We start from the raw sequence: 25,269 nt of genomic DNA on the forward strand, positions 1-25,269 counted from the left end.
TTTAACCCAATAGCAATTTGTGATGATTTTTTATAGCTGAAATATGTCCTTTTTAGCAAAATTTGTTGGAAGCAGACGGAAAGTCTCGCTTAGTCAAAGGTTTTCCTTTTGACCTTCCCTTATTGAAACATGAATAACTAGTGATATGAAGAAGGCAGCCAGAGGAACACATTGCTAGATTACAGAGCCAAATGGATAGATACACAAATCATTTAAAAACCGCTTGTTTCTAGATACACTAATGAACAGGTGTACTCACTTGTTGCAGTTTGTTATGGGCAAACCCAATAAACTTATCAACTTAGAGACACAGAGGCTATGCTTTACATAGTAGTCCTGAGGCTATGCTATACTTAAGCTACGTAACATAAACTATACGTTTAAACACAAAAGCTACTATGCTCTATGTCGATAAATAGGCTATGCTCTATATAAAGGTAGAGGGGCTACTATCTACTCAAGGTACAGCGGCTATGTTCTAGATAAGAGTACCGAATTTCTGCTTTAGATGAGGGTACAGAGGCTGTCCTCTACACATAGGTACAGAGGCTACGCTGTACATAGGAATGTAAGCGCTATACCTTTTATAGTGAAAGAGATGCCATGCTCTACATATGCATGTACATGTAAGTATAAAGGCTATGCTTTACATTCACATAGAAGTTAATGTGTTATTCTCTGTATGTACGGAGTTATAAATGTATGCTATAGATAGTGGTACAGAGGACCACAACTAGCTGGGTTTTAGCAGGTTGATATTAAGCACAGTCCATGTTAGTTATTGTATCTGTAAATATTGATGTATCAATACATAAAAGTGAGGAGTGCGATAACAATGTGAATGCTGGAAGTGTTGATAATGATGGGTAAAACTGGCTTTGAAGAAAATATAGAGATACAGAATCTGACCCAAAAGTCAGTCTTCCATTAAAAACAAGTTAGTAAGTTGTCTATTATATATGTATATATTAGCTACAACCCTGTCAGTAAGTTACTATTACATGTATATATTAGCTAAATACCTGTCAGTAAGTTATTATTGCATGTATATATTAGCTAAATACATGTCAGTAAGTTACTATTACATGTATATATTAGCTAAATACCTGTCAGTAAGTTACTATTATATGTATATATTAGCTAAAATACCTGTCAGTAAGTTATTATTGCATGTATATATTAGCTAAATACCTGTCAGTAAGTTATTATTGCATGTATATATTAGCTAAATACATGTCAGTAAGTTACTATTACATGTATATATTAGTTAAATACCTGTCAGTAAGTTACTATTATATGTATATATTAGCTAAAATACCTGTCAGTAAGTTACTATTATATGTATATATAAGCTAAAATACCTGTCAGTAAGTTACTATTATATGTATATATTAGCTAAAATACCTGTCAGTAAGTTACTATTATATGTATATATTAGCTAAAATCCTGTCAGTAAGTCACTATTACATGTATATACTAGCTCAATAACTGTCAGTAAGTTACCATTATATGTATATACTAGCGGTACTACCCGGTGTTGCCCAGGTAATAAAAAAGTTTTTGGTCAGAACATTTATTTTTATTCATCATTCTGTATACACCATTCTAACTGTTAAACTTCATATCATGAGAAAATATTTTTGTGCAGTTCAAATGAATAAAGAGAAAAAAGAAAACAACCGTAAAGGTTTCCAAATTTTATCTAACTTATACGAATTTACCTTACTAAAAACATTCTTGAAGAAGTTTTTGTATGCCTTTTAGTGAACTTTTGACTAAAATTTTATCACGTATCTGCTTATTTATCTGCTCTACTATAACGGATGATGCTGAACCGAGATATAATCAATCGCCAAACTTTAATTTCGAGAAAAATTTTTCTTGATATTGCTTTGCGGAAGACAAATTAGCCATAGTACGGCAAAAACAAAAAAGCGTCGTTTTTCATAAGATTAATACACGATAATTAATTATCGTGTATTAATTAAAACACAAATTAACACACGACAATGGACGACAATGGACGACAATGGACGACAATGGACGACGACGGATGATGACGACGAACGACGACAGATGACGGACGACGATGGACGACAGTTTACTATTACATGTATATATTAGTTAAAATCCTGTCAGTAAGTTACTATTACATGTATATATTAGTTAAAATCCTGTCAGTAAGTTATTATTACATGTATATATTAGTTAAATACCTGTCAGTAAGTTACTATTACATGTATATATTAGCTAAATACATGTCAGTAAGTTACTATTACATGTATATATTAGTTAAATACATGTCAGTAAGTTACTATTACATGTATATATTAGCTAAATACATGTCAGTAAGTTACTATTACATGTATATATTGGCAAAAAACCTTTTTACAGAATCGAATAGATCGTGATAAATGAAATTGGATAGACTCACTACTATTTGAGCTGTGAGCTGATTGGCCTTTGTTAGTAATATTTCCTCTCCAGCTGACTAATGTTTTTAGTGACTCATAACAACCTAGATGCGTGTTTAGCATTCGATCATTTACACTGAACAGTATTTTCAGTGCCTTTCTTTTAACAATTGTCAGGAATCACCTACACCTATGTGTAAATGAGGGAATAATGCAAAACATGTTTTCATGCAACCAAATGATAATTCTACCCCCTTCTTGATGCATCAGCGTGTGAGTAGCTGACATAGCTGAGTTCCCACATTTTTAGCATTGACAGCAGTTCCATCCTTTCACTTTAGTAGATAGTGGTAGGTATAGAGAGCAAACTGAACTCTCATTAAAATACTCCTCTCACCTTCTGTATGAATGAAATATGCCTAAATTCTTCTACTCACCCAACATTTATAGTTCGGTGCATCTGCTGTAGTCTTATAACCAACATCGATAAATAATTAAAGTCAGGTATCACACGCTAGTGTTTTTGCCCCAGTATCAAAGGTTAGCCTAAGTTCCTACAATTGAACGCTTTCGCATTAAAAGGTCAAAACATAACAATTTTAGAATTTTGCCATAACTAACTCAGCTTTATTTTCCTTTTCTATAGACACTTCACAAGCTCTTGAACTGTGACCAGTTTACTTCAGCTGGACCCGTGAGACTTTAACTGTGACCAGTTTACTTCAGCTGGACCCGTGAGACTTAAACTGTGACCAGTTTACTTCAGCTGGACCCGTGAGACTTGAACTGTGACCAGTTTACTTCAGCTGGACCCGTGAGACTTGAACTGTGACCAGTTTACTTCAGCTGGACCCGTGAGACTTGAACTGTGACCAGTTTACTTCAGCTGGACCCGTGAGACTTGAACTGTGACCAGTTTACTTCAGCTGGACCCGTGAGACTTGAACTGTGACCAGTTTACTTCAGCTGGACCCGTGAGACTTGAACTGTGACCAGTTTACTTCAGCTGGACCCGTGAGACTTGAACTCTGACCAGTTTACTTCAGCTGGTCCCGTGAGACTTGAACTGTGACCAGTTTACTTCAGCTAGACCCGTGAGACTTGAACTGTGACCAGTTTACTTCAGCTGGACCCGTGAGACTTGAACTGTGACCAGTTTACTTCAGCTGGACCTGTGAGACTTGAACTCTGACCAGTTTACTTCAGCTGGACCTGTGAGACTGGAAAAAGAAAAGCACATTTCACATGTATCAAAGGTTTAATGCTATAATAGTTTCACAAATATATCCAACACTAATAACAAGCAAAACAGGTCTTGATCATTTCTTCATAAAAGAGTTTTATGGTTCTTTGATTATCATGGTATTGTCTAAAAGTTTATTAAATGTTCACAACTGTTTTGAAATATTTTGCTGTTTTGTAAATTATGTGCCTGATGAGTATTCGGTTTGATTTGATTTTAAAGTTTCACTTTTACTAAAGAATTTTTTATCACTATTATTGCCATTTCTTATGGTGGGGTGCATCTAGCTTTGCAAGGTTTAAAGCCCTAGTCCTTCCAAGGCTTAAAGCCTTAGACCTTGCAAAGCATGAAGCCCTGGACCTTGCAAAGCAGGAAACCCTAAATCTTGCAAAAAATAAAGCCCTTGACCTTGGAAAGCATGAAGCCCTGGATCTTTGCAAGGCATACAGCTCTGGACCTTTGCAAGGTGTAAAGCCCTAGGGCCTAGACCTTTGCAAGGCATAAAGCCCTGGACTCTGCACACCCTAAAGCTCTCGATTTTCCAACACTATTTTGATGTGTCTTGTTCATAGTTGCAAGTCTACTGTCGATGTCAATGTATACAGTATACCTATTTATGTATTTACGGCATATATACATATATGTATGTACATACAGTATATAGATTGATGTACATACATGGAAATACAGTATATAATTATATGTATATACATGCAAATACAGTATATAAATATATGTATATGCATGTACATGTACATACAGTATATAAATATATAAGTGTGTATATAAAGAGATAGAGGATAACTAAATAAAAGCCTGTGGACTCTGTTTATCAAACATGTACATTCCAGACTACCATAGGAACAGCCTACATTTCTAGGCGAAGGTTGAGATTAATTGATAAAAGGCTATAAACTAATAAGAACCAGGATGTAAAAATGAGAGCATACGATGACCTATTACGGCGATGTAACCATACACAGTCATATGCAATGTGAGAAAGAAAAAGGTCATATCAAAAAGCTTTTCCAAGAAACTATGACCAGATTTCATGATATTATTTCTGATAATTATTGAAAGTGGATCCTTATAGCCTTAATTTTATTTTATTCAACTCGTATTTAGGTTCCTTGTCTATTCACTGGTTAGAATTCTTGTTATCGCTTGAACAAAGAATTTGACAGTTAGTATATCAGAGTAATAAAATATCTAGTGCTGGTCTCATATGAAATGTCACTCCTGAAAGATCAGGAACCCTCCATACAGAAGTCAGAACCCACACACTGTTGTCATCCTTTTATGTTCTGATTTGTCCTAGAATGTACTATATACTTAGCCAAGCAACATTTCAAACTTCGCTTTATTCAGTATATGGGTTGTGTATATTCAGTATATGGGTTGTGTATATTCAGTATATGGGTTGTGTATATTCAGTATATGGGTTGTGTATATTCAGTATATGGGTTGTGTATATTCAGTATATGGGTTGTGTATATTCAGTATATGGGTTGTGTATATTCAGTATATGGGTTGTGTATATTCAGTATATGGGTTGTGTATATTCAGTATATGGGTTGTGTATATTCAGTATATGGGTTGTGTATATTCAGTATATGGCTTTGTGTTGCATTTGCTTGAAAAAGTATTAACAAAGTTTAATGAAGTAAGGTAACATTAACTAACACGTTGTTTCAAGTGTTAGCCATAGATATGCGTGAGTGTTAACATGCTCATGCTGTGTTAGGACTTGATATAATATATGATATGGCCATATGTTTACTATAGTCATGTCTACTCTAGCCATATGTTTATTATAATCATGTCTACTCTAGCCATATGTTTACTATAGTCATGTCTACTCTAGCTATATGCTTACTATAGTCATGTCTACTCTAGCCATATGTTTACTATAGTCATGTCGACTCTAGCCATATGTTTTTTATAGCCCAGTCTACTCAAGTCATGGTCAAAAACTGCTTTGCAACGGATGCCGGTGATTCTAAAAAGTGCATCTGCAATATTCATGGCTAGTATGATGTCTGTTTCCCAAGGGCAGAGTGGTTCTTCTGCTTGCTAATTTGAAAGACCAAGAATTGTCGATGTCAAGCCTTAATTTTGATTGGTCTAACCAGTCAGAACTATTCTAATGCTGAACACAGGATAACAGAATACGATGGCAGAGAGGCGAGTGCTCTCGGCAAGCAGACCTAGTGGTTACAACGGTGACAGGAGAGACAATTACAAGGGCTGAGCTAGTGCAAAGGCAGACACAAAGGATGCCAAAGGATAACAAATAATTAGAAAACTGCAAGCAACTGAAGGCCAAGCCAAATTTTTAGCAACACTAAAAGCTCTGACTTGGTTTGGTAGAACAGGGAAGACAATGGCTTCAAATATTCAGTCTCAATCTAATCATTTTTCCCATTAATGAAGCCTTCATCTCCTTGGAAAAATAATTTTTATTTTATTGCTTACGATACGAAATAAAATTCAGGAGCCCAGAGTTTTTGTCATAATGTTTGCTATTTCCTATTCACTTTATTTTTATAGAAAACTAGCTGTGCTACCAGGCGTTGCCCGGGTAGTAAAAAAGTCTTTAGTCAGAAAATTGATTTGTATTTAACATATAACAACATTTGCCATTCTAACTTTCAAACTATCATGAGAAAAGTGTCAGTTGAAATAATTTAATAGAAAATGGAAACAGCTGTAAAGGTTTTTAAACTTTGTCAAACAACTTTTAAACTAATATTTCCTCATATCATGAAGAAAATGTTTCATGCAGATCAAATAAATTGAAAAAAGTTGAACGGCTATAAAATGTTTAGATGTAAATGTGAAGTAATTAGCAAGAAATAGCTAAATTAATTCTGTTTTGCTATGATTACAATAAAAGATGATTCCGTAAGTCGATAATGATACAATTAATACTAACCGAGAAAACAAAACAAAATTCCTGAATATGTAGAAATAATAATAACAATTCTAGCCTAGAACGTACATGTGTATAACAAAGGTCATTGTTTCAACAGAAGCTATCCATCAAAACTTTGAATACAGGGACACTCCTACTTTACTGAAACTCTTACCACGGAGACAATGTAACTGTCCATGCGAGAAGAATTGGCCTTAACTCCAGAGATAGTAATTGAACCTTACGAAAAATATTTTTGTGTGGTTGCATCGGTAAATTATTCGGCGTGCGCTATAGCTATATCTATATCTATATACAGCCGGAATGACAGACAGACTTTGAAAAATATATACATTATATATATATATTTATATAGATATTAGATAGATGTAATTAGATAGGAAATTAGATAGATGTAGATGAGTGTTTGCTAGTTGACATTATATACATGTAGATGGTTATTAAAATGGATTTCTGTTCATTGCTTCATAGGAGATGAAGCCTGGGATGAAAAGTTAAATTTTTCCTGTTTCACGTTTGAGCCACACTAGCCTTCTTACTGTCTTCTATATATATATATATATATATATATATATATATATATATATATATATATATATATATATATATATATATATATATATATAGAAGACAGTAAGAAGGCTAGTGTGGCTCAAACTTGAAACAGGAAAAATTTAACTTTTCATCCCAGGCTTCATCTCCTATGAAGCAATGAACAGAAATCCATTTTAATAACCATCTACATGTATATAATGTCAACTAGCGACACTCATCTACATCTATCTAATTTCAGCTCATTTCCATTGTTGAATTTGCCAGAGGTAGTAAACATGATTGGAGGCTTTGTTGCAAACTTTGCAAAAGTCGACCTTTAAAGATGTGGCTGCGTCAAAATGGTCGATTTAATGAAATTAAGACCATTAGTAGGCTAAAACATCAGCTACAATTTGATGTCACTTTTGTCTTTGTAGACTAACCCTGTCCAGAGATATATTCCAGAGAGTGCTTCATTTGTGACATAACTAGTGATACATCTGAAAAGAGTATACGAGCGATAAATATGAAATCTGTTTATGAGCCAATCATCAGCACAAATGTTTTATAGAGGTCGTAATAAATGTTATCACTCGTAAAGCGCGTTGTCTGTGATCTGAAAGTTTTACTCCATTATTAAATAGCATCGACATCGATATTTACTAAATTAATTAACATCGTTACTTTAATGAATTACTCAATCGACATGTTTTATTGACCAACAACAGAATTGTAAAAAAGCTTCTAGAGACTGCGAAGGTGACTGAGTTTTCTGAGCATGGTTAAAGTTTGGAACAGACAGCTTATAGTTAGAGCTGACAGGCGTCAGCAGCGTTATGCTACAGAGGAAGATAGGAGAATTGAGGTAAATTTATCTTTTACTTTGAGTCTCCTATAGATATGCTGTTGTGTTTACATTCAGATTATCTTTCCCTGTTTGAGGCTATGATGTAATTTCCTGTGCGCGAGTGCGAGATACGGATGCACAGTGAGTTATTGACGGCTTCTTTCTAATCCATAGCATCTAGCAATACAATGGTTTAGACTGGTGAATATACTAAAGGTAATAATTTTAGTACTCATTAATACATTTACTAATTAATAGAATTATAACTTTTTGCTATCACCAATCATCATTTTATAATTTTTTATTGTTTCACCTAGCTATATTTGTTTCAATTTTTCTTTGACAGTTTTAGCTAGTAAATTAGATTTATGATTAGACTTTAGATGTTCACTTCTCACTTGTAGAAAGTGAAGAAAAACGATTGATCATTGCACATCTTTAATTTCCAGAATCAAACCTTCGAATCGTTAGCTTTGCGTACTTATGCTTTTGTTAAACATTTATTTATTTCTAAAATTACACTCGCAATCTATCTAACTCCTAACTTGAAAGCTTTCAGTAGATACGCGTTAGAATGACATATCTATCATGAATGACATATATTTATTGCATTTGTTGTAGCTATTACAGGATGTTTATGTGATCCCACTAGCGAAGCGGCTTTGTCAGTGTGGAAACTGTCATAAACGGGAAAGAGAGACTTGAATGCGGGCTGCATAAACCATGATGTTTTGTTTGAGTTTGCTGTAGTAGATGAATTTGTCCTATTGTATGAACTGAAACTATGTGACTGGCCACAACTTGGATGGATATTTTTGATAAAAACCTTATGCGGAAATAAAAATTTGTTTGCTTGTAAAAATTATATAAAATAAAATAATATTGTTGAAGATGATGCAAAACATGATTTGCAGAACATTGAATACATCATAGCCCCGTTGACATCTGTGCTGAAATCTTGTCTGATAGATGGATGTATGAAGTGCAATCAGAGCTGCATGGACAGGCACTCTTGCATAGCTCGACAATTTGTTTAGTACTTGAATCAACTAATCAAATGTGAGCAGTGAATTTTTTTCTACAAATTGATACCCATAATGACTCTATAACGTTGAGTATACAATGTACATGACTTTTAGGGATGCAGTTGGTTTCGCCACATATTCTTTTCAAAGACGCAACTTGCTTATTCTACTTAGTAAATAGTTTACATTATGGGTAGCGATGGAACTGTGTCGTTACAAAGTCCTTATTCTACTTAGTTTGCTTGACATAATAACCGTAGACCAGTAGAACTGGTAGTCGGTACTAAGATGTTTACACAGCATTTAGAAGAAGCTAATATGACAAGTTTTTAACTTCCCTTATTTCAGGCGTTTGAGACATTGATAATAATGTATCTGTAACTGAATTAAAAATTTTATTCTAGCCAACATGAGCAAATACAAGATAAAATATATGCCAATAGAGCCGCGTAGGACTACACTTTTATCGCAATAGTCGATGTGAATACGAGAGATAGAGACAGGTTGTATCACGCGTTACATCATTTTGGGCAAGTCCCGGCATGTTTTTTGGCCTGAGCGTTTTTACCGCAATCAATTTTATTCGATTTTAATCTTGAAATATCTTGACAATAGATCGCTTAACACGACAAACAACATCTCAACTGCTAGACAAAAAATACTTTCTTTTAAAACCAACTCAAATTTGACGCAACCACATCTTTAACATGCTGTTCTTAGATACAGCAGGTTAAAGAAGTCGACCTCTAACCCGCTGTTCTTAGATACAGCAACTCCATTTTCATCAACTACTAGACTGATGCGCAGAGTTGTGCAAGTATTAAAAATCAGTTTATAGACAGTGGCAGGGAATGTAGTTGCCTGCCACTTGCCATTAGCCTGGCACACTGCCAATGACTAAATTGAGTAAGCTACTATCCGTACTGCTAAACTTACTAATAAGAGCCGTGAGAGCAAGTTTAGTGACATTGCGTAACACAGAGTGGTGTTGTGCGTGTTTTAACTGAGATAATGACTCACATTGCCTAATATATCCATTACATCTCATGTAGCTTAATTGGTTAGGTCATTGCCTAGTGAATTGAAGATTTTGAGATCAATTCCAGCCATAAGTGATGCTTTAATTTTTAGATTTTCTATAGCTAGACATAGTAAATGTCCAAAGGCTTTGAGATTTATATATACATATTAACTATTAATTATAGATACAGCAGTCACAAGTTGGAGGAATCTAGTTTTCACCCTAATCATGCTGAAAGTTTAGTAATGCTAGCAAATACATAAGAGCCAATCAATCAGAAAAGGTGCCTAGAGTAATCTATCTTTAAGACATTTCTTCTTGTGACTGTTTTGGTAGAATGAACAGTCATTTTAAAGATGTGAAAAGCTTGGCCTCAAAGCTTGGCTCTCAAGCTAAGATATTCAGAATAGTGTCTTATTGTTTAGGTGTATTGAAGACCTTATTCATCTTTCACATTCATTGCTTTCTTCACAGCCATTGTGCGGGACAATTGAAAACAGTTATGGAACATTCTTTGTTCCAAGGGATGATCACAAGCCAAAAAACAAAAATCAGGTTTCAGGTATCAGGTAAATCGATAAATCGGTAAATCGGTTATCAGGCAATCAAGTAATCGGGTATCAGGTCTTTATGCCAGCATTCCCTTATTGCTTGTTGTTTTATGCTGTGTATAGAAAATTAAATCGGCATAACAAATGTTTTTTACGGCTATATATAGGCAAGCAGAGGTCTTATGCAAATCACTTCTTTACCTGTTGGCTGCAAGATCAGTGTGCGGGTAAGCTCAGTGTAATACACTCAGCAGTTTAATGTATGGTTTTGCTTAACTGACAGTAGTCTCTTAGGAGCTGCCATTTGACAACAGGAGGTTTAAGATTGATAACAGATTTTGCAGCTAGTTGCATTCATCCGGATTATCAGCATTTTATTAAATGCAGTAATTTATCATTGTCATTACTATTATTGTGTCATACTGGTTTTATTATATTTAATAATATATTTTATTGAGTAAAACTTGTTCCTCACACTTATACTTGCTTGAATTCATTAGACAGTAAATTTTTATAGCCACTTAATATAAAAATATTATGTAACACTGCTTTTGAAATTTTATTTTTAGATTCATTTTTGCAAAGGAAACAGCCGGGCAGACTTTAACTATGCAAGTTTTAATTTTTCCACTGATTCTCCTCGGAGCTTTCTCAGCTTTACGTAAGTTATAGCAAATACAGCTAACACATTTACTCACCGCTGCATCTACGCAGCAACTGTCAGCAGTGCAGCCTAACGTTCTAACATGTGTGTGAGGCTACACCCAAAAGATTTCTGACATTTGAACTCTTAGCGCATTTTTGAAAGAAATTATAGAAAGGAACTATGAAAACTATAAAATAGCTAATTTGTGGTAAGATGGTATGAAATTCCACAGGTTTAAATTAGAGTAAGTGACAGTTTATACCTTAATCATCATGTCTCAACCAATACGCGTGTCTCTTTGCATATCTTTATAGCAACAACAAAAGCATCCTAACTCATTATTTTTTTGTTGATTCAACGTCAACATGTAAAGCTTATTTATTAGTTTCATCTGCTTGTATGGGACTTATTTATTCACATATTCATTTATTCAAAAATTGTTGCAGGTTTTTTGACGGTGAAATAAATTAATTGAACCACAGTGTATTCTTATAAAAATATTTTCTTCCCTATGCGATGATTTGAAACATACAAAACGTATCTCAGATCATATGTAGGGCTTTGACTGCATTGGTGCAGAGGTGTACAGCTAGACTATGCGACATGGTGACTACTGTATTGGTGCAGAGGTGTACAGCTAGACTATGTGACATGGTGACTACTGTATCGGTGCAGAGGTGTACAGCTAGACTATGTGACATGGTGACTACTGTATTGGTGCAGAGGTGTACAGCTAGACCATGTGACATGGTGACTACTGTATCGGTGCAGAGGTGTACAGCTAGACTATGTGACATGGTGACTACTGTATTGGTGCAGAGGTGTACAGCTAGACCATGTGACATGGTGACTACTGTATGTGTAAAAAAGTCATATAATGGCCAGTCACAAGTTGAACATGCGAAGTACGAGGCAATTAGAGTTTTAAAAAATAACAAGATGGCCAACATCTGTTATGTTTAATTATGTTTAATATGTTTAACAGCTGTAATAGTTTAATTCTCATAGAAATATAGTTTGTAGGTTATTTAATTCAGTAAGTGAAATACGTGTATTAAAATATTTTACTTTCCTGGCTATTGCACTATTGCTCAATACCGAAAGTATATTTATGAGTTGAAAATAATTAGCTTGTAAACAAACATTACTCTAATTTAATATCTATAGCTAATAATAATAGTTAATACTATGGAATTTAAACATATTTGGTGCTTGAGTTGCTTGCCTAAGCTATGGCATAACTTCACAACCAATAGTCCTACCATCACACCCCCTAACCTGTATTCCTACTGTCACACCTCCTATCCTGTATTCCAACTGTCACACCTCCTATCCTGTATTCCTACTATCACACCTTTCACCCTGCATTCCTACTATCACACCTTCCACCCTGCATTCCTACTGTCACACCTTCTATTCTGTATTCTTACCATCACACCTCCTACATTATATTGTATTCCTACTGTCACACCTCCTATCCTGTATTCCTACTGTCACACCCCCTATCCTGTATTCTTACTGTCACACCTATCCTGTATTCCTACTGTCACACCCCTTATCCTGTATTCCTACTGTCATACTTCCTATCCTGTATTCCTACAGTCACACCTCCTATCCTGTACTCCTACTGTCACACCTCCTATCCTGTATTCCTACTGTCACACCCCCTATCCTGTATTCCTACTGTCACACATCATATCCTGTATTCGTACTGTCACACCGTCCATCCTGTATTCCTACTGTCACACCTCCTATCCTGCATTCCTACTGCCACACCTCCTATCCTGTATTCTTACCATCACACCTCCCATCCTGTATTCCTACTGTCACACCTCCTATCCTGTATATTTACTGTTACACCTCCTATCCTGTATTCCTACTGTCACACCTCCTATTCTGTATTCCTACTGTCACACCTCCTAACCTGTATTCCTACCATCACACCTCCTAACCTGTATTCCTACCATCACACCTCCTAACCTGCATTCCTACTGTCATACTTCTCATCCTGTACTCCTACTGCCATGCTTGCCATCCTGCAATCTTAGCATCATACCTTATTTTTCCCTCCTAAGTATCTCTTTCCTCACTCTTTTTGTTTTTTATGTTAGTTTCTGTTGTGGTATAATCAAGTTTGAGGTGTTGCAACAAACTGTAAACCTGTGTCAAACTGTAAACTTGTGTCAACCTGTGAACCTGTGTCAAACTGTGAACCTGTGTCAAACTATAAACCTATATCAAACTGTGAACCTGTGTCGAATTGTGAGCCTGTGTCAAACTATAAACCTATATCAAACTGTGAACCTGTGTCAAACTGTGAACCTGTGTCAAACTATAAACCTATGTCAAACTGTGAACCTGTGTCAAACTGTAGACTTGTGTCAACCTGTGAACCTGTGTCAAACTGTCAATCTGTGTCAAGCTGTGAACCTGTGTCAAACTGAATCTGTGTCAAACTGTCAATCTGTGTCAAACTGTCAATCTGTGTCAAGCTGTGAACCTGTGTCAAACTGAATCTGTGTCAAACTGTCAACCTATGTCAAACTGTGAACCAACAATGACTTTACAAGATAAACTAGTAACTACTAAACTTAGTATTGAAATATTTCAATTTACTTTGAGCTTTTCTAGCTAGTTTATTTGTCTTTACTGGTGAGAAAGGAAAGTCTTTTCATAGCATGTACTCCTTTATTTAATTTTGTTAGTCGCTGCTGAGCATGAAGAAGAAGTGGTGAATATCAAGTTGTTGACTAAGGAAGAGGGAGGGATCCATATGCAGTTTACGTCACATGGTAAAAATCATAACTTGCATCTGAAAGAAAGCAGAGTTCAACTGAAGCAGGTTCCTATTAACTTTCTGGGGGATGTTGATCATGCCGAGGGAGTCAAGCTCGCTAAGGTAAGTGTTCTACTCAACACTTCCACTCAACTTTAGACAGCCGGCTGTTTTGTCCTTAATTGTCCTCTACTGATGAGTGTAATGTGGGATGAGAAAAAACCCTAGCCATGATGTCAATAAATTTGCTTCACATATTTGTGTATAAATAATAATTATATATAAAACTATATATATATTTCTCAAAGTATGTGTGTATGTATGTGTGTCCCTCCAGCTATAGCTATTACTAAAATAGCTGTAGCTGGACAACACTGATGCAACATCATGGCGTACCGACATTAGAAGCCTAGCACTTATTAACTAGCTTACTGGAATTTTCCATTAGCAATGTGCCCGGCTAATAGCAAGTGGCGGGCAACTCTCATTACTTCTCATTTTTTATAAGTTGAATTTTAATACTATTTTCCATTGGCATTGTGCCAGGCTAATAGCAAGTGGTAGGCAACTCTCATTACTTTTCCTTGTATATAAGCTGATACCCGGTAGCTTAATAGGTTTATAAGCTTAATACCCGGTCAATGCCAGGAGGCACAGCTAGTATATAAATAATTACAGATATTGGTATAATATATATGAATAATTATACAATAATATGGGTAAGGAGTAAAAATAACTTGCTAGAAATCACTACAAAATTGTTTCGCGCTCTTCAGGCGATAATAAGTGGATTACCAATTGTATAGATAGAGACGTAGTGTGTAGCCTGAGATGTAGGACACAGCTTGAGATGTAGCGTATAACTTTAGATGTAGCATAAAGCTTTAGACGTAGCATATAGCTTGAGTTGTAGTGAACAGCTTGAAATGTAGTGAACAGCTTGAGATGTTGCATATGATTTGACACGGAGCAATTCTTTTTAGGAAACCACTTTGATGATTGACAAAGATCGGGTTGCAACGATGGCCATAAAGAGAGACCCTAACGGAGAGCTAGAGCCAGTTGTCCATGTAAATATTATCTATATAGTGTTTGTCTGTCGTTCATAGGTTCAGTTCAAGCAATAAAGTTTTAAGAATGAAAAATGTGCTGTGTACTGGAATTGAACTCGGAAACTCTGAGTCTGCAAACAGATGTTTTATCCATTAAGCCACACAGGCTACGTGCATGGATTACATATGCACCTAAGCATTACATCAGTTAAAATAAAGTGTTCTTAAAGGGAAAATACTATTGGTTAAGACTAGCTTAGCTTATTAGCTACTAGATGTGTTTGAGAATATTTGGCCAAGTAACTGTTATTAAGCTGGCTTTAGGCATGGCCCTTATTATAGTAAAGATTCAGACTAGCTTAAGTTACTAGCTTAAGTTACTAGCTTAAGTTACTCAAACTCATTGGGTAATTATTTTATTACCCATGCAACACCGAGCATTCTGTAGTTATGATCAATCCAAGCATTGACCCAAATCATTTCTAGTTTCTCATTGTCATCGCATGCACATTTCTCAGACTATCGCCTCACATAGCATAAATGATATAACCTCTAAATCAATTACTTATCCTAAACGGCTATGAATACCGCATCTAGGAGTTGCTCAACAAATAGTAAACATGAGCAAACAACTACTGTTTCTTGTACTAAAAGCATTGTGTTTACTGATGTTTTGCTGTGGACAGAATCATAGAAGCATCAAAAGCTAGCTAGTAATGCCCAGCCGTTGCGAGCATGTACAAGATCACTTGCTAATAGACACAAGTCATTTAGCAGAATTATAGTACACAGAATATTGAACGCTACATGGTTAATATGCTGTCTGTCTAGTATGGCGCATTTTAGAGCCAAATGGTGACCTAAGTAGCAAATATAGTATAAAGTAAGAAGACAAAATATAAGAACAATAGTGATTGACAATATTGGGGAATAATCTATGGTACGCAATGTCTTGAAGCTATAGTATGGTTCAGCACAATATTATCACCAGCCCTATTCCTAGAAATAGCTGGTTCAACTTTTTTTTCAGTAGTTTGATTGGGTTACGGAATGTTTTGTGATGTTTTTCTTCAGAGTGGATTCTTCCATCTCGGAGATCATGAGTTTGAGATGACTGCACATTCGACAGGCAAGGCAAGAATAACTAAGAGAGCTATCAAAGAGAGAGAGTTTTTAAATGATGGAGGTAAGGTAGTCAGGACTCTGTAAAGATTTATACAAAGTCTATACAAAGTTTTCTTGTTTGCAAACTCTAGATTGAACCTATTGTGACCTAGTATAACTCTAAAGAGCCCATTGTGACCTAGTTACATTTCCAGAAAGCAAACTGTGACCTAGTATAACTCTAGAGAGCCCATTGTGACCTAGTTACATCTCCAGAAAGCATACTGTGACCTAGTTAACTTTAGAGTAAGCCTACTATGACCAAGTTAACACTACAGTGAGTCTATTGTGACCTAGTTAACTCTAGAGAGACCATGATGACCTAATTAAGTTTGTCAGAGGACTAAGGTTCTACCTTGACTGAGTCCATTCAATTGAAGGGAAACAACATTGATTTAGCAACTTGTTGCTGTGAAGACTCTAATATGTAGGTGGTGTGGCTAGTTCTACTATTTAAAGTGACTTGACTAAGGAGTAAATGGGTTTGATCTTGGGAACAAATATGTTAGGAGAAGTTCACAACCTCTTTGTACATGTATGTTATTGCAGATTGATATTAGATAATGGGCAATAAAATAAGGTAACGCCTTGTTTCAGATATATGCTTGTTGGAGCCATCATTCCCTTATAATATTTATAGCTAGCAAGTGTCCTAGAGTCAGATAATAGTCATACATAGAAAACCAACTTTCATAAATTCTATTTACAAGCTGAAATCTATGTACGCTTTTGAACTACTCTATATGCTCTTCTTTGCTATCAATTTAAAGTTCAAGTAACTCCTATCTCTTTTAAAAATGTCTAAATTTAAAAATTAATATTATATAACTTTTAGTGATGAGAGGTTAGACCTTCTTTACTCGAACTGGGATGTTTACCTTCCAACTATAGCTCCGTCCGCCATTCCATTCATGAACCAGTATTAGCTATATCTCTTACCTCTATTAGTCTTACTTCTTCTGATTATCATTCCCCCAACTTATTAAAATAAGGAAGTGTTTTGCTTCAGATACATGTATATAGTTTTGGGAGTCATCATTCCCTTACAACATTATGCATTTATTATCATTCTTCAACTTACCAGTGTTGCTCTTAACATCTCTTAGCCTTTGCTTCTTTAGGCCATCCGTACAGTTGTTGATCTCATCTGCAAAGATACTGTTTCTTGGTGATTCTCGAGTAACCTACAATGTCCCACTAGTTGTCCCACAATTGAAGTTGTCTCACTGTTATATCGGAGGTAGACAACTATTATATTAGTGCGCCTGTGCATCAGTCAGTCTATCAGTATTGCTAACAGGAACGGACTTGAAGATAAACATTGATAAAGTTGCACATTTATCTTGAAGCACTTTTTATCATGAAAACTGCACAACTTACTTTTGTTCAATATCTGTCATGCATATCCCACCCTACCCTAACATACCTCTTATGCACGTCTGACATTCTAAATGGTAGCATTTCTGTTCTCTCATGACTTTATCATAACCTTTGATAGATCTGTAAACACAGAATGTAGCTTTTTTTCTATTTTTGTATACCTTTCCTTCAGTCGTCTTAGTATAATGCACTCTGTTTTTTATTTGTCCTGGTAGAATATGTTTATTTATAGTCGTTTACGGAGCTCAAAAACAAGGAAAGAGATTTGAAGTGGTGAACAGAACGGAGCCAATTATAGCTGATGTAGAGCTGGCAATGTTGGTAGACTATTCACTCTATCAGAAGTTTCAAGGTCATGATAGGATCAGAGGAGCTGGTTCAAGTACTCGATTCGCAGACCTTCTTCTCTACTTCGCCCATTTGGCATCTATAGTAAGGTTCAGCTTACAGTTGGTCTAGTTTACGTATTTATAACAAACTACTTATGTTTATAGTTTAATTGTAACAAGGTAAAACATAAAATGCTCATGAAATAATAAAAATAAAAATAGCAAGTATTTGAAAACCAAGGTAGCGAGAATTTGGGAGAAAAAGGAAAAGGAAAAGTGAAAGGCAGAGAAAGAGAGAGAGGGTGAGAGAGAGAGAGGGTGAAAGGGATAGAGAGACGGAGAGGGATAAAGGGTGAGAAATACGGAAAGGGAAAGAGGGGGAGAAAGAGGTAAAGGAAGGAAAGAGAGGGAGAGAGAAGGAGAAAGTGGGAGAGAGAAGGGGAGGGATGGAGAGAGAGAGAGAGAGAGAGAGAGAGAGAGAGAGAGAGAGAGAAAGAGAGTGAGAGGGAGAGAGTGAAAGAGAGGGAGAGAGAGGGTGAGAAAGAAAGACAGAGAGAGGGAGAGAAAGAGAGAGTGAGAAAGAAATGAAGAGAGAGAGGGAGAGAAAGAGAGAGAAAGTAAGAGAGATAGGGAGAGAGGGAAGGAGACAGAAAGGAAAAGAGAGAGAGAAAAAAAAGAGAGAGGACGAGAAAGAAAAAATGAGAGAAAAGAAAGAAGATGATTAAGGAGAAGGGTAACAGAGGTGGGAGGGTGACAAAGGGATTAGGCAGAGTGACAAAAAAAGAGGTGAAAGTGAAAGTAAGAAAGAAAGAGATATTAGGGTGAGAGAAAGACGGAGGTGGAAGGAGGAGAGAGAAAAAGAAAAAGAGATACGGTGTGAGAGAAAAATATGGTTAAAAAAGATGGAAGAAGGAAAGTAGATAGAAAAGACAGAATAAAATAGAGGAAGGGTGAGAATTAGTAAAGAAAAGAATGAAGAAAAGAGAGTTAGGAAGAACGAGGTAAGGAGGGAAGACAACAGTTAATGTCTAACACTTATCTAACAGTCTTCACAATAACAGTCTTCACAGTCTGCACTCGCTATAGCTGCACTGTGCTAGATAGCTCAAATTATTTCCCTTATATTTGCAGATGGACACATCATACAGGACTATGCAGAATGATGATATTACTGTCTGGATTACATTAACAGGAATAAGTGTCATCACAGTAAGTACCTGCAGGTGTCTTTAGAAGCCAGTATGAATCTCTGGTCTATCTATAATCTGTTTTTACAAGTAGAACAGCTACTAACTAGTAGTTTTTTTTCGTTTTAATTTTGCGAAGGAATAAAAGGATCAAATTGAAGAAAAGATAAAAGCTGCAGAGATCTTTTTTGTAGTCTCCATTTACATACCCTGGTTTGGTGGAGGACCTAAAGAATAATACTGGTAATATTACTTACGTGGATGGAGAGGAAGTTCTCGACAAACTAGAATTGATGCGAGAGAGTCTGATGAACGATTCTTTTGTGCCTCCAAATGACCATCTCATGTTGTTCAGCAAGTAGGTTGGACTTAATAATTGTCATACAGTTTGCATTTTTTCTTACATAAATAAATTGACAGTATTTAAACAACTAAGGTTGTACTAGCAATAAGATCAATTGACAATATCTAAACAATTAAGGTTGTACTAGCAATAAGATCAATTAACAGTATCTAAACAACTAGGGTTGTACTAGCGATAAGATCCATTGACAGTATCTAAACAACTAAGGTTGTACTAACAATAAGATAAATTGACACTATCTAAAAACTAAGGTTGTACTAGCAATATGATCAGTTGACAGTATCTAAACAACTATGGCTGAACTAGCAATAAGATCAGTTGACAGTATTCAAACAACTAAGGTTGAACTAGCAATAAGATCCATTGACAATATCTAAACAACTAAGGTTGGACTAGCAACAATATCAGTTGACACTATCTAAACAACTAAGGTTGTATTAGCAATAAGATCAATTGACACTATCTAAACAACTAAGGTTGTACTAGCAATAAGATCAATTGACACTATCTAAACAACTCAGGTTGTACAAGCAATAAGATCAATTGATACTATCTAAACAACTAAGGTTGTACTAGCAATAAGATAAATTGACACTATCTAAACAACTAAGGTGGTACTAGCAATAAGATCAATTAACAGTATCTAAACAACTAAGGTTGGACTAGCAATAAGATCCATTGACACTATCTAAACAACTAAGGTTGTACTAGCAATAAGATTAATTGACACTATCTAAACAACTCAGGTTGTACAAGCAATAAGACCAATTGATACTATCTAAACAACTAAGGTTGTACTAGCAATAAGATAAATTGACACTATCTAAACAACTAAGGTGGTACTAGCAATAAGATCAATTGACAGTATCTAAACAACTAAGGTTGGACTAGCAATAAGATCCATTGACACTATCTAAACAACTAAGGTTGTACTAGCAATTAGATCAGTTGACAGTATCTAAACAACTAAGGTTGTACTAGCAATATGATCAGTTGACAGTATCCAAACAACTAAGGTTGAACTAGCAATAAGATCAATTTACAATATCTAAACAACTAAGGTTGTACTAGCAATAATGCTAGTCTTCCTCATCCCAGTTTAATCAGTAACTTGTACAAATATATTTATTTAATTTTACAGCTATGACCTGTCTGCTGATGGCAGTGATGGTCTACTGGGTGAGTCATTGTTTGCTATTTGACCTTTAGATTTGCTAGAGTTCATTCTAGAAATATTCTGCTATAACTTCCCCTATTAAGCGTAGGGTCTACCAAACTCCAAACCTAATAAATTTCCAATTTAACCTTCTCTTCCTTTTGATGTCTGTTTTCGGCCAAGAAACATTTTTGCTTATCATCCTGCCGCCAAAGTTTTTTTTGTAAGAATTGAGTCTTTAAACTTCAAAGCTTGATCAAATTATAGCATTCAAGGTGAAAACTCTCAGAATCATTGCCTGATCGTGACAGAACTAGTGTTGTAGGTAATTATATGATTTATTGTAAAATCAAGATATTCTGCAATCGATAGCTTAGCGATAGAATCCTTAACAGCCTTATATACCAAGCTGCTTTAAAATTCAATAGCATATTTTTTATTATAATAAATAGATAAACATGAAGTTGATCTCAAACCATTTTGAGGAGCATTTACTAATGTCGTCAATTTTTGCTTTGGTAAAAATGAAAAGTTATAATCCTAACAACACTGGCAGGATTTGATTAATTTTGTTCAGTCATGTGCATGCCAGACCTTTGACCTGTAGCTTAGGCTGACACCATTCAGGGCGATGAAACTTTCAACTATTTCACCTCTTAATTTGTGTAAAAATAGAAAAATAAGGTTTTGGAGAGTAAAATACACAATTATAAATACAAAAAACTAAATATAAACATTGATGTTGTGAATATTCTGTTGCAAATGCAAAGCATAGCTCAATTTATTGCAGGTGTTGCCTTTACTTCTCAAATCTGCCAGAATGGATCAGTTTCAGTTGTAGAAGTTATCCACCCACAGGCATATGTTGCTATGACTGCTAGTCATGAGCTGGCTCACAGGTGAGATTGACTTGTAATGAGCTGACAGCCACTTGATACAGTTCGAATGATAAACACACGCATTTCTAGGGGCTAGTCATTACTTACAGTATATCTTTGCTACCTTGCAGAGGTGTTAAAGTCTAATATGAACAATGCTATTGTTATCAATTTATCTTATGGGTCATGGCTAACTAGTGCAGCTGTCATGGCTAACTAGTGCAGCTGCCATGGCTAACTAGTGTAGCTGTCATGGCAAATTAGTGCAGGTGTCATGGCTAACCAGTAAGGGTTGCATGGAAAATTAGTGCAGGTGTCATGGCTAACTAGTGAAGGTTGCATGGCAAATTAGTGCAGGTGTCATGGTTAACTAGTGAGGAACATATGGGCAACTTAACTGATGCCATGGCTAGTTAAATGAAGAGGCAAACACATGTCTAGATTTTAGGAACTGAATGCTTTCTCCATCGAGCCACATTACCTTCTAAATTAAAAATATCTAAGCTATCAATCCTACCAAATATTCTGCCCCATTGTCCAAACATTGATGTAAGTTTTATCACCTTACCATAAAGTTTTTAATATTCTTAATGAAACGTTTACTCTTGTACACATAAAGGTTGTTTTCTTTATAGCCTCGGAGTCAGCCATGACGGATCAACAGAGTCAGCGAACTGCTCTGATAGTGACTATATCATGGCAGCTTATGCTGGAGGAGACGGGAATCCTTTTAAAAAGTTCCAATTCTCTTGTTGTTCACAGAGAAGCATGTACTTCTACCTTAGCCAGCCAAGGTAACAAAGATTCTTAACAATCGCTAATTTTTCCAAAAATAACACCACATAATAATACTATAATCTGTATATATAGATCTAAGTGTTTGTTGGTCTGTCATTTGTTGGTCTGTTGTCCGTATGTCCAGTTATAGCGACAAAATTTTAGAAAGGAACAAAACCACTTCGCACTGCAGTTCAACTCGGAAACTTTGGTTCTGCTGACAGGCATACTGTACTATCCACTACACCACACAGTTGGTGGAATAATTGTGTACATACTTATTACACCTGCCAATTAGGTAGCTAATTATTATCTATGTTCAGGAAATTGAGCAATAACATGATATAAATAAGGCTAGGGTAAGAAAATAAAGGTAAAGTTAGGTGACAAGGCTAGGGTGAGGTAACATCACCATCTCTTGTACCTTCAGACTTACTTGCTAGCGCATGGTTTACCATTTTAGTGCCCAGTGTCTAACTGTGCATGATGCAGAAATATATGGTGATGAGGAGATCACAAATAGTACGTCTAACTATCTGCCTGGACAAGTCTTTGACGCGGATGATCAGTGCTACATAGCTTATGGAACCTCAGCCTGTAATCCAGTGAGTGGCCCCTCCTCTACTTCTTTTCACTATTCCGTGTATACATGTGTAATTGTCAGGTGTTCAGTCTATTGATAGCTGAACATTGACCGTAATCTATATGTTTAAATATCAGTGTTTGTCTGTAGCCTGTCCAATTGTAGCGATAACTGGACAGACAACAAACAAAAACTGCATAATTGGATAAAATTTTAGGAACGAGAAAGTCAGATTTGCATTGGATTTTTACTCCCAACCTCCAGGTTTGCAGACCAGAGAGCTAATCCACTACACTACGTTGTCCTTGTGATACTCTGGCACATACTTATGCATCCCTTGCAAAAATACTAGTACCCTCTAAGTTCATGATTGCGATATACGTAGATCATTTGGTATAGATCACAAGTTAGCTCCAGATGTTGGAAACGGATGTTATTATAGTAAGTTACTAGTTTCACTAGCTGAACTACTAGAATCTATTGGGTAATTGTTGTATTACCTGTGCAATGGCAAGCATTCAGCTAGTGGTAATAAATATTCTGACACCAAGACAGCAGCTCTATGGAAGTCTAGAATCTCATCTGCTATAGCAGAACCTTGCTGATTGTTCTGGTAGTCCACGTGGCCATAAGACTTGAGCATTAAATGCAGTGAGGTTTAGTTAGTTTTTCCAGGGAGTTGATGAGCACCTGCTGCATACCTGAGCATTTACTTAGAAAATTGTCTTCTCTTGGTCAAGCATAAAGCAAACACCTACATTTTCTTATAGAGCGTATATCAGGACAACAACAGTTCCATCTGCCTTGAACTTTACTGCGTTAATCCAGATGATGCCATGACATGCATACTCTCAGGCAATACAGCTACTGATGGCACTCGATGCGATTCAGAGAAAGTTTGTTACCAAAGTTCATGCGTCAACAAGACTGATGCTCAACTGCAAGCAGCCCAGAACTGCAATGGTAGGCATATTTGTTACCTTTATAGCTGAACATAGTAAATGGAATTTGAATGCATTTGTAAAAAGGCCCTGTCAGCTAGCCAAACTGACAGCGTTGTGAAAACAGTGGACAAGAGTACACACAAGAGTGGACAAGAGTGGACAAGGTATTTTAAATCAATCGCCATTCTGTATCGTCTTAGTGTATCTATTATTCACATACATGTTTAACAAAACAACCAAGATACTTTGAAAAATGTTCGATACCAGCATAAAACACCAACTGTAAATAGAAAAGCTAAATATTTCTAGAATGCCCTTAACACCAAGTAGTGGCACCTAAATAACACTAAGAGATCACACATGTCACCACTATGATGCATGAAGATCTAGTGTGGCCAGAATCAAATTTTCATGGAACACCGAAGAACACAGGCTATTTGAGGAACAATAGCTAACGGGCTTGATCTAAGGAAAACTCTGGGAAAACCACAAGTACCTTTTATGATTAGCATATAAACGACAAATTTAACAAAATGTCGAAGGAGACAGCCAGTTTTGTTTGCTCAAAACATTCATTTAACTGTTAAAGTTGTTCTCTCCTACAGGAGAATCAATCAGCTCAGACATGTTAAGAAAATGGCTGCTTCACAAATCTTCAGTTTTCAGCTAGCAAGACTGACAACTGCCAATTCAGTCAGTTGGTATGCTGCAGTCGACAGTTGTGAGTGTTTTTAGGAGAGATTTAGACTAATTTAAAGTTGAGTTACTTGATGTGTCATGAATCCAAATATACTAATTGATTTATAGTCCACATAAGTTCTCCAACAACTTTTGTTAAAACTATTGAGTAAAAATCTGTACCAGTTAAACTTTAAGTTATAATGTAGAATTCCTGATGACAATAAGTGAAATACTACGAGTTGATGACCATTGGTAATAAATAGTCTTTCATATTTACCTGATTCCTAACTCTGTATAAAAAGATGTCAGCTGGAGAAAACTATCTGATTTTCTTGTAAAGATAGACTGTAGAGTAGATATAGAGTTTAGACTGAAGAGTAGATGTAGAGTTTAGATTGTAGATGCTACAATTATAGCGCTGTTATCAAGCCAAAACTTAAACCTAATATAAAATGTGAATCTGTTATTTCCTTGTTGCAGTTAAAGACTGCTACGGATCGGAAATGAAATGTGAAACCGGTCTGAATGCGGTTGAGCCAGGGCTAGGCCAGTGTTACCCTAAAAATTGGAAATGTGATGGTGAGGCTGACTGCGAAGATGGCAGCGATGAAATCTGTCCACCCTGCGAAGACAAAAGTTTGCTCAAAAAGAAATGCAACCAGATTATGGTCAAATGCCAACAAGCAGAAACTAAAGAGGAAAAGGAAAAGTGTAAGCAGTTCTGCGAGGAAAGCAAGGAAGAATGCTGCGAGACGTGCTGCAAAAGGCTAGGAATGTGCTAG

The 25,269-nt window shown here is 35.9% G+C and overlaps 1 protein-coding gene across 1 annotated transcript; it reads left to right on the forward strand.

Annotated features, from left to right (window-relative positions):
* Window positions 1–2,019: 2,019 nt before the first annotated feature.
* On the forward strand, window positions 2,020–25,269 carry LOC137393179 (A disintegrin and metalloproteinase with thrombospondin motifs 13-like). The gene is made up of 13 exons (XM_068079618.1): window positions 2,020–2,113; window positions 13,922–14,115; window positions 14,976–15,062; window positions 16,119–16,230; window positions 17,821–18,020; window positions 19,049–19,126; window positions 19,299–19,462; window positions 20,610–20,647; window positions 21,415–21,523; window positions 22,138–22,296; window positions 22,743–22,884; window positions 23,633–23,825; window positions 24,968–25,269. The coding sequence occupies exons 1-13, from the start codon at window positions 2,020–2,022 to the stop codon at window positions 25,267–25,269; spliced, it is 1,872 nt and encodes a 623-aa protein (XP_067935719.1).

Source organism: Watersipora subatra, chromosome 4 (genome assembly GCF_963576615.1).
Source record: "Watersipora subatra chromosome 4, tzWatSuba1.1, whole genome shotgun sequence".
Lineage (NCBI taxonomy): Eukaryota > Metazoa > Bryozoa > Gymnolaemata > Cheilostomatida > Watersiporidae > Watersipora > Watersipora subatra.